This window comes from Apteryx rowi, unplaced genomic scaffold (genome assembly GCF_003343035.1).
Source record: "Apteryx rowi isolate R43461 unplaced genomic scaffold, aptRow1 scaffold_228, whole genome shotgun sequence".
Lineage (NCBI taxonomy): Eukaryota > Metazoa > Chordata > Aves > Apterygiformes > Apterygidae > Apteryx > Apteryx rowi.
Genome location: NW_020448619.1, coordinates 702,635 through 718,829, shown reverse-complemented (window position 1 = coordinate 718,829; position 16,195 = coordinate 702,635). Strand labels below are relative to the sequence as shown.

Genomic DNA, 16,195 nt, shown 5'->3' with positions numbered 1-16,195 from the left:
TACGCTGTTTCTAGCTTAGCTGTGAAGACCTGCACCATCACCAAGGGGCAGCCAGTCACAATCAAAGATCTTGGAGAGGCAGAGCTCCATTCTTCAGGAGGCCAAGTCCTAAATGCCTTCTTCCCTGAAAATAGTGTCACATGGCATCAAAAATCAGTAGTATTCAGTTTGCTTCCTTTTTCAGAGCAAGGGAACAGCTAAGAAGGCAGTTACTGTTGCAATGCTTTGTATATTGTGCAATTTCCAGGAGAAAAAGGAGGAGGAAAGCTTACTGGATCCTTGCTGAAAGTAAGGTGAGATCCTGTGACCCAGGAACTTAGCCTGCATTAAAACTCACCACACTAAGACGTGTTATTAACAATACATGGTGCTGCCTCCATTTCCCAGTTCTGAACAGTTCTGCCAAGGGTCTGCAGCAAAATGAAAGGCTCCACTCAGGCCTGTGGTAAAAGAGGTCTGTCACCAGGTTTGTTCCGACTTTGAGACAGATGGTCCTGGCAGACAGCAGGACGAGGCCTGAATTATATCTTGCTCATGCCTCTTTGCCAGCCCCTTGTTTGTTTTTTTTTCCTGTTTGTTTTTTTTTTCCTGTTTGTTTTTCATTTTTGTTTTTGTGTGGCAGAGATCAAACAAGCAAAAGCCCAGATTTTTGCCAGGGGTAGAGCTGCGGACCCGAACTCGGTGTGCTGGTCCCAAGCCTCGTTTGTTGGCTTTCCCATTGGGATAAGCACTGAGCCAACAGGTCCTTTGGATTTCTCCCTCCAAGAGCAGTGCCTGTCCTGCCTTGTGCTGGGCAGTGTGGGCAGTGGCCTGACTCACATAAATCACACAGGACAGGTGTGCTTTTACCTACTGAAGCCTTCCTGGGAAGCTCCCATCCACATCTGGCCAGCCAGGGCACCAGGACAGAGAGCACCCCTTATCTTCAGCCAGGTATTTTGGAGCTTTCCTTCTGTTAAAGGGTAACAACACTTTATCCTTCTGATAAAAGGACCCAAATAAGCATTTTAAGGACACTCCAGTTAGATTTTGTCCAGTTCAGATCAGTAGCAGGTAAGGCATCTGGAGACAAATCTCTTACAATGCTGCTATTGTCTTTGGATGTAAAAGAGCTGCAGCTTTTTGCTAATGTATCTTGTACATGGGCATGGGGCACAGCCCTGGAGCAGGCCAAGCATTCCAGCAAGTGTCCATGGTGAAATAAAACATGTATTTATCTCCTCCTCAGACTAAAACAACTTCAGAAGGAGCACTGGGGCAAATTCATTTGGAATTGCTAAAGAAACTCAGGTAACTTTAGAATTGGTCTTGGCACCAAACAGGCAAAACCAGGTTATTAGACCCCTCAAACGACTACAAGTAATTGCATCTCTTTTTGCTTTGAACTTCTTTTATAACGGTTGCTGGCCAGCCTTGAAGTGCTACACAATGCTGAGAGTGCTCTGCAGTATCATCAGCTTCTTTAAGGTGAGGCAAATGTTTTCAGGATTTCATTTAATACCTGCATTTAATCCATTAGATCTCCCTGCAGAGCTCCTGAAGGCTGGGCTGTGATTAAGGAGGAGATAAGTGCCCTGTTTATTGCTCTCCTGATACCTCTTCTTCACTTTCCTCTCCACTTCCACAGGCAGTTTTCACCCAGCATGTTCAGTCATGCTGGGCCCCAGAAATGTGTGTGGGACCTGCCTGCTCAGTAACACTCGTCCCCTTGGGGCAGATTGAAGAGGAGACAATCTCGACTCCCGTAATGCAGCTCTCACTCTCTTGTGCCAAAAAACCTATCGTGACTGCTGCAAGCAGGCAGGTATCCTGTTGCACCTCCTGCCCATCTGCTGGGCATTCGCAGTGCAGAGGCCCCCTGCCCCCTGGCATGCTGGGTAGTTCATCTGGAGGCCAGGCCTCCAGGAAGAGAAGCGCTAAGCAGGGGGTGAGAGCGCTGTTGGTTGAGATCCTAGAGGCAGCAGCAGTGGGGTAAGGTGCCCCACTTCTTCAAGAGTAGAGCCTGTGCCACTGGGCAGGAAGGGGCAGCGCTGGGAGCAAAACCCTTGCTCTAAGCATCTGTATCTCCGAGCAGCCTTCCTTATATTTACAGCCCTTGGTGTGAGAAAAAGTTATTAGCAAGGTAGACTGAGAATGGCCTGAAAACATCTGTTCTCCTTGATTCCTTGCCATTAAGCTTGGGGATTATCTGTTTCTTTCCCCCAGTTTGAAAGCAAATTCACCTTTTCCATATTTGGCCTCTTCAAACAAAAGGGAAGGTTTGGGGGAAGGAAGGAGAAAGTGAACAAGCCAGGAAAGAAGAAGAGTAACACTTCCAGGAGACAACACTCTGTATGTCTCTTACCGCTAACGTGCTACATGAATCCTGCAGTGTGGCCACTCTTGCTGTAAAAATCAAAGAAGAGCAAGAGAATCTGAATCACAGCAGCTTGCTCTGTGTTTCTGCAGCTGTCATTGCTATAGCATAGACTGCGCTGGTCTCGCCAAATGTTTGGCTCCTTCTAGCACTAAAAAATGCTGGATTTCCTGTTCAGGACAATTAGCTCCCTCAGCAGCCATCAACCATGAAGTCAGGCGGAGTAGCTCCCACTTTTGTTTTGTTATTACATCCCCAAGTGCCAAAGGGTGTTTCATATAGGATACAGAAAGGTTCTGTTTCACTGCCCCTTTCTACTCAAGAAATACTATAAATAAAATGATAGTAATAAATGTAATATGATAGTAATAAATGTTAGATTTCTTTCCTTTCCAACATGGGTTCCTAGCATTGATGTTTTTATAACTGAGCTAGTCACAAAACCGTTTTTATGTCCACTGCAGACTTGAATTCCATGAACAGCTGCCATTCTTTCCCATGCCATCTTCTGTTCACTGTTTTTGACCACCTGAACAAATATGCCTTTGTGCACAGTATTCAGTGGGCTTGTTTTCAGTATTTCTAATGGCTTGGCTCACGCCTTTGCTGGGGCAGACTCCGATAGCTTGCAAATTAGCAGTCCCCACAAGGAGCTCATTAGTACAACGGCAAGTCGAAGGTCTTTGGTTGATGGCAGTGTCTGGTCCACTGGTGCACTGAAGACGCTAGTGCCCACTGTATGAAGAGTGGAAAATGCAAAATAAAGACAATGAAAGGGCTGAAAAAGTGGAGAGTCTTGACACCTGTCTTACACTAGAAAAATCCACATGATTCTTCATGCCTGCTGTTTATGAAGATAAGCTCTTTTATTATGGACTTCAGAATAGCTGCGATGATGTGACTGTCTAGATAACAAAACCTGTAACTACTATTTTCTGCTTTTGGCAGCAGCTCCTGTCTAAACTGTACAGAATCTGTTATCTATTTATCGTCCCAAAGGGAGACATGTTTCAGGAGGGCTGGGAAGCACCCTCCATGATTTTATGTATTTGTTTCCCATATGCACATATAAGAACACACTCAGATGAAACATTCAAAGAGAACCAAAATGTGGCATTTTAATGTGACATTGATCTGATGTTTGCAGCTTGCTGTTGCAAGGTATTCTTGCACTGAATCTTCTGGCTTGAGACCTTTAAAATGGACCTGCAGGCTCTTGCTGAAGTTGACTGCTAACTCAGGAGCTTCCTGATCCCTTTGTATAATATCCAAGAGGTGGTTGCACTTGGAGAATATTACGCTTCCTAATGGGCTCTGAGACAAGGGAATATACCAGGCTAAGTGGATCATAAGCAGAGTCCTTCTTCAGCCTGTTGTATTTTTCTTTGCCTGTATATAGCACCCATGTGGCCTGGTAGAGTGTATGAAAGTGAAATTTGTCATTTGCAAAAGGCCATATTTCCCTCTAACTCCAGCTCCCTCCAATCTTCCCTTCTGTAATGGGGATAGTTTTCATCTCCTGACATCACTAGGAGGGCTGAAAGATGTTCAAAGCACATATTCTTGGAAGGAAGCATTGTATGGCAAAGGAAGTATAATTATGGTAGCAGTGCAGGGAGAGCAGATATGTCTCCCTAAAAAGATTTTACAGTCTAATTTGCATTAAAAAAAAAAAGATTTTTGTTAGAAGCAGCAGGGAAACAACATGAGAAATTCAGCAACTCAAAATATTTTAAAGGGACAAAAAGAACAAGGGTAAAAAAAAAAGTCAAATCCAGTCCTACCAAATCACATCTAGCTCAAGAATAAATAAAGATTGAGTGTAAGGGACTGACCAGCCTACGACTGATGCCAGTGCCCTGTCTGCTGCAGGAAACTAGGGGGGCAGGGACCCCCTGGCTATGCAATGTAGGAGCACTAGCACCTTCGTTGCACCAGGACCTGGAGGTGCCACGAACCAAAAACCTCTGACTTGTCCTTGTACTAATGAGCTCCTTGTGGGGTTGTTAATTCACAAGGTAACAGTCTGCCCCAGAAAGGGGTGAACCAAGTGAGACACCTCATAGCTCCCTGGAGGTTCAGGTAGGAGGTAGCTGGAGAATTTGCACGAAATCCTGTGTGGGCATAAGGGTGATGGTGCCCCTGCCTCCCCGCCAGGCATTGCCCACCAGGGCTGCCCCCAAGCCCAGCCAAAGCCTTGATCCTGCTGTCTATACAGCCAGCTGCAGTCATGGCTGGGATCCATACGGGAGACTTGTGTGACAGCGCCAGAAGCGCCGAGAGTGCATGCAGCACAAGGCAGTGGTGGGGACGGCATGGGGAGGTTGGAAGTGAAACTTGTATTTAAATTCACACCTATGTATGATTGCAGGGGGGGTTGGTGCCCAATCAGCACTGCCCAGGACAAGGAGAACAACTGGTGTCTCTGCAAAAGGCAGGTGCGGATAATAAACCGATCAAAAAGACCCAACCTACCACTCCCCCATAAGGGACAGGCTTCGTTCAGACTCTGCAGCCTAAGTGTACTCTAATCAGCTGGCTGCAACCATTAAATGGTGTTTGGCATATTTCTCCCCTGCCCCGTACATTAAGAGGGCATAGGAAAAGCATCAACTCTGCTAACAGTGTCTGGCAAATTTGGGGATGGATCAGGCAGATTTCCACTGTCAGAAGTGCAGAAAAAAATGTTGATGGAGAATCAGTTTACCAGGTGGATCTGAGCCAGACTTCTCAGCTCTACTCACAATTTTAGCTTACTGCAAAACTACCATTGCTCATCCTCCTTCCTACAGCAAGTAATTGGTCTGGAAGATGCTGGCAATATGGGTGAAAAATAAACAGGTGAAATCAGATGAAAAATAAACAGAAACAATACATCAGCTCTTTAATCACATCTGTATGACACACTCCCCTTTCTCCTTTTGCCAGACGTACCTTTTTTGTACACAGACATGAAAGCCTGTGGAGCAGCATTTGACCAACCTTAATTTTAAGGTTGGATTCCCTGCTTGTTTCTCTGGCTGCACAGCCCGAGGTTTCCTCCTGCTGCCATGCCCAGCTCTTGGCAGGATTTGCACATTCCCATCACTGCATGTAGCTAAGGTAAAGCACAGGGTCTCCAATGCACTGCAGTGGAGCTGAATCGGTACTGACGCGGCTGGCTCAGCTGTCTCTCTGCCATCTCTGGCTAATTCATTAGGCTCAGACTGTTCAAAGGGATGGAAATCAAATTATATTTAGGTCAAAAACATATTTTGAACAAAAATACCTATTATATATAAAGTATCTTATTCAGAGACTCTCTGTCTGCTGCCTCCAGGATGGCTGCACAAATACTCACTGTCCTTAATCCATTTTTTAATGATACGGAAGGAGCTTCCAAAATCTGATTTTTTAAAGATATACATTAGGTTCAGTCTCTCCATCAATTTAATTAATGCTGATAAATAAGAAGCCACCTTCTGGCAGCTCATTAAGCATCCCAAACAGGAAAAAAAAACCACCCAGATTTCCCTGGGTAACTTTGAAAGAGACGGAAAATAGCTCTGCCATATAGAGTGCCAGGATCACAGTCCTGGCTGGGCTCTGCTCTCTGCTGGGAGGGAGGGAGCAAGCAGGCAGGCAGCATTTTGGGAGCACCAGTAATCAAGCATCGCTCCCTGTGCTTTGGGTTGCCATTCCTTTTAGCCAGTGGCCTCTCGGTGACACTCCGTGACACATGTGCAATCACATCTTAAACCGCTTCAAGCATCTGGCTATGCCTCCTATCAAGACTACATGAATGATGATTTACTTGGAGTTTATAAATATCGACCATTACTCCGGAAACAGCTCAGCAGTCCATAGCTACTCTTCAGCCTCAGCTCCTGCACTCCTGGAGAGGAGACTGTGTTCACAGTCAAATTTTTTTTTTAAACTGGAGTGGATTGAGATGCTTAGAGACCCTTGGCTGTCCATGCTTAAATCAAAATGCCAAAGCATGCTGTGAACAAACTCGGGACATTGGGACCTTGCCCAGGGCTTTGTGTAGGATATGACAATACGAGGCCTACAGTGGCCCAGAGGGATCCTTTGCAGCACTGTGTGACACCCCAGCACTTGGTGCAGCACTTGGTCCCCCTCCTCCACACATAGCAGGACACGCAACCTGGGCTGCTGTTTCCTTTGCTCACTAACTGCTCAGGAAAGTATTTCAGACAGCCCCGGTGGCTTGCCCCATTACTGAAAGGCCGCATGTCCGTCCACCTGACTGTAAACTTTCCATTTCCATGAGAGCTTAATTTCCCATTTGATCCCTGAAACAATCCTCTCACTCCTCCTAAAGAGCCCAGCAGGAGACAGAGACTCAGGCACAGCTGCCTGCTTTCCCCCACCAGGCGCTGTCAAACCTCTCGGCAGCCACCCTGCAGCTGCCAGCAGCAAGGAGCCAGGACTCTTCAGATGTCTCAGGGAGGAGGGGATGCTATTTTTCCACCCTTCCTCCAGGGGATCTTCAATTCCCTTGGCTCTCGCAGAGCAACAGTCTGTTTAATCTGAGTCTGTTTGAAGGGTACAGCAACACAGGAAAGAAAAATTGGATGGACAGAGACTCCCTGCTGGTGGAAGCTGCTTCTTGGGAGCTTTGTGGAAAAGATTAAAACATGCCTGTTTTCCAGCGTTGAGTCTGATCTTCCCCTTTGTCAGCACCTTCACTGATCTGCTTTGGCCTGCTCTGTGCTGAGCCAGGGAAGATGCTGTTCTGCTGTGGCTTCCCTGACCAGCGAGGGCCATGGCCCTCGTGATGCTTGGTAGCTTTTGTAGCTCCGGCGCAGAGATGGAGGCAGCTCTCACAAGGCTGGGAGAGGTACCTGGTTCCTGGGACCTCTGAGGACAGAAATAAGAGCAGCTTGAGAAAAGCATTTTTCTTTTCTGTTTGAACTGCAGTGCCCTGGCCTTAGGCTCACTCATCAGATAAACTGCACATTAGGCTGAAAGCAGACATAGAAACTGGTTTGAATGGGGTTAGACAAGGCACTTGCACAGGAAGGCTTCAGAGCTGACCCATACTCACAGTATTATTTGATTAGAATTAGCAGAGCACATGTAGTTCAGCAGCCAGAGGAAATGGCTGGGCCTTCCTCAGGATTGATGGGCTCTGTCCCTTGCATTAGCATCAACCTGCTGGCAATTGCCGGCTGCCAGGGCTTTGCTTGCAGAGCGACCATTCTTCCTGTTCTGGCATGTGCGCAGAGCCCTGCTTCAGTTGAAAAACAAAAAAACCCCCCCAACACTATTGATCCTACTTCCTCCTGTTCATTCAAGCAGCATTTGTCATGACAGGGGAGTAAACGTGTATATCTGTCCTTCAGCACAGTCTTGACCAGCTGGAATAGAGCAGAGCAGAGCTCCTGTCCAAGAGTCAGAAGCTGTTAAAAAAGGGGAAACAAAGACTGCATCTCCTCATGACCTCGGCAGTACTCCTGAGGGAGATACCTGGTGGATGAGAGATGGAAGGCATGCCCTAAAAAACACTGCATCCTTATGTGCAGGACATACCTTGCTGAATGACAAAAATTAGAACCACTGTACAAACCACACATAAATGTGTTTATTAAGTAAAACCATTACTGTATAGGTGATTATGCTGGATATATATGCAATATGCTCTTATAGCAAAAAACAGGATTTCTTCACTTAAGCTTTAATAAGCCTTCAGCTTGATTCTGCAGATTAAGTCCTCAATATGAACTACTGGTGAGTTACAAGCATGAATAGCTGTACTGTATTCAGGATCAGTTCTCAGTTTCATTCTTTGGCTCCTGGTACCTATCTGCACTTCTTCAATGTTAGCCTTGAATTCAACCAGATTAAATTCTATACAGACTTGGTAAAGCCCCTCTTTTTTATCAGATGATTATTAAATCGTGATATCAGATCTTGGAAGCCAAGCTATGCAATAGTACCATTTTAACTGGCAACAAGATGACTGTGAGACCTCTGTCATCAGCATACACTTCCCTCCAGGATGAAGGAAAGGACTGGGAGTGCTGATGAAGGAGCACCAATCTAATGAAATAACCTTCCTGGAAGGGAGTGCGGAGAATTCCAGGAGGCATTCAAGGAAGCTCCACTGAGGATAAACAAAGCAGGATAATGATTTAATGTGGGATTTCACATAGTCCCTCCCTCAAAGGAGGGCCTCAGAACAGTCGTTTTCTTGAATTAAGTAAATCAAACTGATAAGCAAACCTCATTTCCAACTAAACACACGACAGATTGGAAGCAGACAATGGGGAGAAGTTTCAGTTTATTTATTCCTCTTTAAAATGACTTAAAAGCAAATTTAAAACACTATTTTAAAAAAAGAGTGTTTCAAAATATCAAGAAGCTGAAAACAAAACCACAAAGAAGGCATTACAAGGTTAGCAAAACATACAAAGCCTAGTTAGCATAAAACAGATTTACAGTCTCAATGAGCAGCAAATCCACCCTGCCCATGTAAACTGAACAGCACTTGATACCAGCCCTACCCTCTGCAACACACAATTCTTTTATCATTTTGTTTTATTGTAGCACTGGATAAGAAAACACAACAATTTAAAAAAACAACACTTTCGTTGAAAGAGAAAACATTACAAATAAGATATTGCTCTATAGGCACTGGTAAATGTTTTCCTGTGGTAAGAGAATGTGCCAAAGCAGAATTCAAAACTGCATAATTCTTTTTAAAATGATACAACCCTAGTGCGACTGAAAGTAAAAACTAGCTATGCTAGTTTTCTGGTACTGCTTGGCTGCAGCCCTGTCCACTATGAACTGTCTGCAACACTGGAGTTTGGACACTGCTAGGGAGAAGCAATAGGTAGCAGTACTGGAAAATGAAGGGATCTCCTAGTAAGTCAGAGTGCTCTGACAGCTTAGATCCGTGGAGGGCTTTCTTTACAAAGAGTGATAAAGAGTGACTGTATGTGCCTGCCAAGGCTTTCACTCTGGATGCTTCAAGTTACCTCTGACCTTGAGGTGCTGAGCATTTCCCACTCAAATGCAGGAGAGTGATGCTCAACATCTCTGAAGAAGCAAGCCATGCTCTAGGTGCTGGTCTAGGAGGTCCCTACAATTACACAGGCTTGTGTGTAAAGGATGGAGCTGACAGAAGGAGGAAAATACTTGTCTTTTCAGTTTGAGAAGTGAAATTCCTGAGCTCTGAAACACTGAGGCTGAAATACAGGTTGAAAACTGATCATTCTTACAACCACCACCAAGGAACTGGTGCAGAGCTCTGCTTCCTATTCTTCCCCTATCTACAACAGACAAGTCACCCAGTTGTACCATTGCTCCGTTGTAATTAGCATCTCCAGCTGCCCTCCCCAGGGGGCTCAACTATCTGGAAACCAATGCAGACATAACCTGGCCAGGACACACTGCAGAGTCAGACATGGCTGTGACGGTAACCTCCCTCTGTAAAAGACCTAGAAAGGAGACAACAGGAGCAATAAAAATAACATGGGTTGCTGCCCACAGGGCTGCTTAGAAATAACCAGCCCTGTGGCCAGTCGTCGCTGGCAGGAGGTTAGATATAAGCTATTTGTGCCCAGGCCTGCAGACAAGCCCTGCCCAACCTCATCAGCAGACAAGTGCTCTCCCCTCCTCACCCCCATTCAGCACAGGCAGCTGTAACTTACACCCTCCACTGTAGAGCACTTTGATCAGACCACAGAGCACTCACATCCTCTGAGGGCAGAGATGTGGAATTTCTTAGGATCTGCAACAAAAATAGACCCAAAACAACTGGGAGGAGGCACTGGTTTAACCCAGTGCCTGTGCAGGGCATTCTAAAGCAGATTTTTACCTCACAAACTTCCTCACTTTTGAGACTTGACCTCCCCTACCTGTCTTGGCACATGCAGCCTTCCTGATGCCCCTTTGGTGGGCATGATGCCTGAGATTAGGACGTCCAAGCCCCAGTGTCCCCGTGAGCAGGGGAGAAAAGATTCACTTCAGTCTTGTTTTACTAGGGAGTTTCTGGCTTAAAAATCCATGTTTTGAAAAATGCCATGGCAGGAAGCAGTTAATCAAACATGTCCTCAAACATACGTCGACCCATGGCTATATAAACCTCTTTCTCCTCTGGAGTCATCTGGGCCACCAGCTCAGGGCGCTGGCTCACTTGGCTGTAAGAGTGTGGACGCCCGGCCACCATGACAGTGGGGTCCTCTGCCACCACCTCAAACTCTTCATCTTCCTCATCATCCTCCAGCCCATATGTCGTGGTGGCTGTGGCAGCAGGGCGGGGGGGGGATTCCTCCTCTGACTCACTTGTCTCACTCTCGGAGTCACTGGCATTAGCACCGGAGAGAGGAGCCGCACCTCCGACGGTGACTGTTGAAGCAGAGGGTGTCTTCTTCTCATGGATAAGCAGGGCACGCATCACCTCCTCATTGTCATCTAGAGCTGCCCGGCCCTCCTCACGCTCCTGGAATGCATCCAGATCCCGGCCACCTGCAAAGAGACACAAAGGAATAATAGTTTCTTCTCAGAGATCAGGGTGCCAGCCCTGAAGGCTCTCTGAATCTTTATTCCTTTTTGCCGCTATGCTGTCACTAAAAGACTGCCCAGAGAGGTGTCAAACTGAGGTGTCCCCTAGCTGGACTGAAGCACTTTCATTATTATGGAGCTGAAAGCAGTCCTTAGGATCTAAATCTGGGCTTCCAAATGCCTGAACTATGCACCTAATGATGACACTTGTCAGAGCAATCCCCAGGAAGGGCTGTTTCATAGGTGAACAAGCACAAGCTGTTTCCTTTTTGGCCCTTTGTTTCTGGGTTGCATGTCCACAGCCTGGGCGACTTTCAGTGATGATGAAGACACTGGGCTGTTCCAGGCACTGACTATAAACACAGAACCAAAAACAGGCTCTGCCCTGCAGAGCCCCCAGTCTGTAAGGATTAAGACAGAGAAGCAGATGGAACCAGGCAGACAGGGAGTATGAGGAAACAACATGTTATAAATCAGCATCCAAAGGAGCAGTGTCTCAGAACCTCAGAGGTGCATCTACCAGGAGGGAAGGAGAAAAGTTCATTACAGGAATATGGTGCTCGTGAGAACCATCTTCCAAAGCAAATGAAACTTACAGCCTGTAGCCAAATTGCACAGCACAGCGTGGAAGGGCTGTGTTAAAACACTGTTCTCCAAGCTGAAATGCAGCCCAGCCACAAAGGTGAGGCTGGTCTATCTGGTCTCCTACCTGGAACTCTTATTTGAAGGGGGCTGTGGCTTCCCAGTTGACAGACACAAGGCCTGTGTTCCTGCTTGGGTAAGCTTGGCTGTACAAAAGCTGGGAGAGCTTGACGTGGTTTGGGTAAGCAGGATGTCTGCAGTTCACAGATTTGAAAGATAAAATTCTATTCAAGAGGTGGCTTTCTACAGGAAATCTCTCCAAGTCCTACATTTACCGAGTACTGTGAGTCCACCCAACACTAATAAACCTACAGGCAGTATGAAAAAGAACAACAAACCAGAATAAAAAATGAAATATAGAGAACCTTATGTAAAAACAAGGGATAAAAAGTAGGACAGATTCCTCATGGCAAACTCTTTCTTGCACCAAAAGTCTCTGCATATGAACAATCACTGGAGCTGAGGTGACGGCATTCTGCCCTCATACATTAATGCCACTGGCCCTCTTTTCTAAGACCAGGACCCTCATGGTTTTATCACCATGTCCAAGCTCTTGACATCCAAGTCTTTCCCCACAGGGTCAAAAATGCACTTGCTATTTTTTTCTACTTGAGACAAAAATGTGCTGAGAAACAGGTAAACTAAGGAAGTAAGCTCCACATTTAGTCCTGAAAGCCGTAAGAGTTTTTGGTTGGTTTTGATTGGTCCTTTTCTGCGGTTAAATAAAAGTCAAAAGACCCATGCTAACTTTACTAGACTCATGTTTTTATGGCAAATGAGTTTCCACGGCCAATAACAAAGGTATAGACTGAAGCAGCTAGCAAGCAGCATGTGCAGGTGTTCCCTTCATAAGTCCCCAAGTCTAAGGGCTAAATGTCTACTCATAGTGGGACCAGCTGTCGGATGTGGCACACTGTGTGTTTAATATAAGGAAAAGGCAAGATCAGAACACACAGTGATCCACAAAATGATGCTTAACTTGTCCACAGCTGAGAAACTTTCTTGTGTGATTACATTCCTGTCTTGTCCCTGCTCGGAGGAAAATCCTCTCTTCTCCCCCTTCACATTTTCCTCATTTTTGACAGTTTTCTTGGTGTTTATAGAAACTTGCTGTTAAAATGTGATCAGCTGGCTTGGTGAAGGAAGATGCAGCTCTCTTCAGATTAAGGCCAGTCCCATCAAAAGCTTGGCACATTAGGACCATCTGGAAATAAGACTACAGAATCTGAAGTAGTTGCAACAGGACAGAGGTTGCTGCATATGGGTCCATGATTTATGGCTTCATTACTCTGGTCAAACTCAGACATCATAACTACATGGATCTGCATGGCAACATATTAGGAAGAAACAATCTTCCTGGCAGCTGAAAATGAGAGCAAGTAATTCTGCAGTTCTCTCTTCAGACAACTAACATCACTGAGGTGCCTGGTCTCTCGGGTTTTTCATAAGAACTTCAGAATGACTGAACTCATTCAAACCAAGTAACATCTAGCCCAATTCCCTTCTCCAACAGTGGCTGCAACCAAAGAGGGTATTCAGGTTTTGTTATGCATGGGCTGTTGCCAACCCATACGGGTACTAACATCATGGGCTATTGCATTGAGAGCTGTGAAGCAACAGCAGTCTGGGTTAGCACTGTGAGTCTCACTTTGTGGCTCGGGAGCGGAGCTGCCTCCTTCTGTAAAAACTGTTCCTGCCAGACCCAGCCAGGGAACATTTTCTGCCAGTGACCCCAAATTTTCTTCCTTCATGCTTATGCTGTCTGAGAGCCCTGTAGATGTGTTCCAACAGCAGCTTCAGGCTAGGTCCATAAGTTCCCTCTGTGATCTCCAGTAGTTATGAAGATTAAGCAGTGATGCCACTGTGCTGTAAGCAGAGGATGTACTCCCCCTCCAGGTCCTTCAGTGGCATTTGAGAAACCTTTATGCTGTGTACACTAAAATGCATCTCAAGGAGCCAATTTAAAAGTACAGGTAAATCAAATGTCTACCAGAAAAACTGGGTGAGAAACTAGGCTGGTGAGTAACAACAACATCTGCAACAGACTGCAGGAGGAGGTTCTTTCAATCACCTCAGTTTGTTCAATCTGTTTGGAAAATGCTTGGGATCCATTTGTTTTAAAGGAGTTATATGCAAACAAGATCATTAGATATCTCCTGACTGTTATTTTGCATCCATTTTCTTTTCTTCCCCCATACCTACAGTACTCCTTTCATCTCTTCTCCTGAGGATCACACTGGGAAAGGAATGATTCCAGTGTCATGTTTATGTACATGACTCCATTTTGCCATTTTCTTTTCCTAGAGCATCACCAGTTTCATTCTATAATTCTCAAGTGACTTGGAAGATTCTGCTGATTCACCCTCATAAAAATGATAAGAGGTCTATTTCCTATTTTCAGTGTATAAGCTTAAACAGCAAACTTTTCAAAGCACAGCTTTTCTACTAGTGGGTAGAAGATCTTGGCTGTGATCTACGGACAATTTGACCCAATATGAATGAAAATAAAAGCAAAGATGGGGAGAAACAAATGGAAAGCAATAATGACTCACCTGCCACGGTGACAGATTCTCCTACCATACTCCCAGAAGCAATATTTCTGACATACTCTTCTTCATATAAAACATTTTGAAAAATAAATGGCAAGAAGGAGGCTGGGAATGCAAAAACACTGCTGATAGATTTGGCGTGCTTCAGAGTCACCAAATACAATTTAAATGTTATTTTCCAGCAGTGTTGCATTGGCAGTCAGTTTTCCAGATGAAGCTGAAAGACCCTCATCCAAAACCAAATAACTCCGAAGACAGAAGAATGTATGTTACTGAAGCTACAGGAAGAGGTAACAGATAATTAACATTTCAGAAGCCCAAACATATTTCTGTGGGCAGCTCAGCTTTACTGACCTAGATTTCAATGCTTGATCTAATAAATCAGGATTTTTTACATCTACCTACACACAGGTACTTTGCACAGTAGATGGGAGCAGATAAAATCTGGAGGGTTGGGAGCAGCAGCTGTACATACACAGGGGCATACATTTTTCACCACACTCCAAGAGCATCACATAAACAGAGAAGCACTTCTCTGTGAATTTTCTTACCATCTTTGATTTCATCAGGGTCATAAGCCCCCTGCACTGTGCTCTCCCGCAGCCAAATTGGCCTCTCTCTGGCTGGCTTTCCTTCACTTGCAGACTGGTTAAGATCCTCTTGGTCTTCCATGCTGATGACAACGTTCTGGGTATACAAGTCCTCATATGAGGGTCCTTTTGTAGTCCATGCTTCCCGATGGTGCCCACCTGTAAGGCCAGCTGTCCCTGAACCAGCAGCAGCAGCACGCTCCTTGCTGTATAAAAGTCAAAGGGATAAAAACAGTTAGACCATTCAGAGTAAGCCCTTTCCTGGCCAGTGTTGCAATGCATAACTTAAACTATGATTAGCTAGCTCCTGTGATCTGCACCGAAAACTTCTATTCTCATTTCTTACATGTGGTGCCAGAAATTTCTATGACAGCTTGCTGGTTTGGGGAATTTGGGGGGGTCTCTAATTGGAAACCCTACATGAAGTCATGAAAACTTCTACAAAATACACTGGAAAGCAGAGGCAACATTAAGACTGTAGAGGCACTTATGTAAAAACAAACAAATCAGCCTAGTTTCATCCCAGAATACCCTGAAATAAAAGTCACAGCAGCAAAACATAATTGAGCAGCAATCAGGTATAAAAGTCTCTTTTTGTCCTTTCACTATGCTGAATAAAATATAACACTGAAGTTTAACCAAGTCAGTTGATAGGCCCAGAGACCCAGCAAGCTCAGATCTGTGAACTGTTATTAATCACAGGACTCATGAAGGAGTTAATTCACCATGAAAAACAGAGTTCAAACCCCTGCTTGAATTGCAAGTGACAATGCACTTGCAAAAATTACCAAGTGAAGCCATATCTCCTGTGCTATGCACAAGATTTGTACTATCCACAGACACGGCCTTGGGAGGACTGAGGAATCTGGACAGGGAAAGAAGAGAGGGCACCTTCAAGCCAGAGGACTAGGGCAGGGCAAAGGGTTTTGTATGGTGATGGTGTGTAGGAAGATGCTAGACAGAAGTGTCTTCACAGTGGTAAAGCAGCAGAAAGGAAGGTGAGGACTGCTGTAAAGGGGCCGACAGTCAGAATTTAGCAATCCTGCCTTTTCTGAGGGGAGTTGCAGCCTGCACATTTTCCTCTAGGCTCCCATCTAGTTCAGGAGACTGAGGAAGAAAGGAAACAGTCCTGCTTGGATCTGATGGAAAGAGGACATCAGGTGGAGTATTTTCTGCACAGTGATTGCAGTGAGCCCAAAATACTCTCTGGCCTGTGCTTTTACATATGGATTAATCAGGAAAAGCAGCAGAATGGAAACTCACTGCTTTTGTGGTAGAGAAAGCCAAACATGACCATTCCTCTACCTCAAAACAGTATTTCATCTTCTCAAAGAAACAGATCCACTGAAGACTGAGCCTATTCTCAGCCTGTACTGGACACCATATAATTTCAGTCATCTGATTGTAAATGGTATTTATGGCTTCTCCCAGATCTGCCTGGATTCCTCCTCTTGTCCAGAGCAAATCAATCAAGGGTACTAACAGGGTTCCTGTTCTGCTGCCAGCTTTGAAACTGAACCGATAGTTGTTGTCAGGGAGCACAG

The 16,195-nt window shown here is 45.3% G+C and overlaps 1 protein-coding gene across 5 annotated transcripts in view; it reads right to left on the bottom strand.

The window, feature by feature from the left end:
• Positions 1-8,652: 8,652 nt before the first annotated feature.
• The window catches only part of GTF2E1 (general transcription factor IIE subunit 1), a 59,160-nt gene continuing 51,617 nt past the window's right edge, over positions 8,653-16,195 (bottom strand). For all 5 annotated transcript variants that reach the window (XM_026065495.1, XM_026065491.1, XM_026065493.1 and 2 more), the window contains 2 exons: positions 14,613-14,857; positions 8,653-10,834 (listed from right to left, as the gene is read on the bottom strand). In XM_026065495.1, coding sequence (XP_025921280.1) covers positions 10,404-10,834; positions 14,613-14,857 — 676 coding nt within the window. In that variant the 3' untranslated portion in view covers positions 8,653-10,403. The remainder of the gene's footprint in view (positions 10,835-14,612; positions 14,858-16,195) is intronic.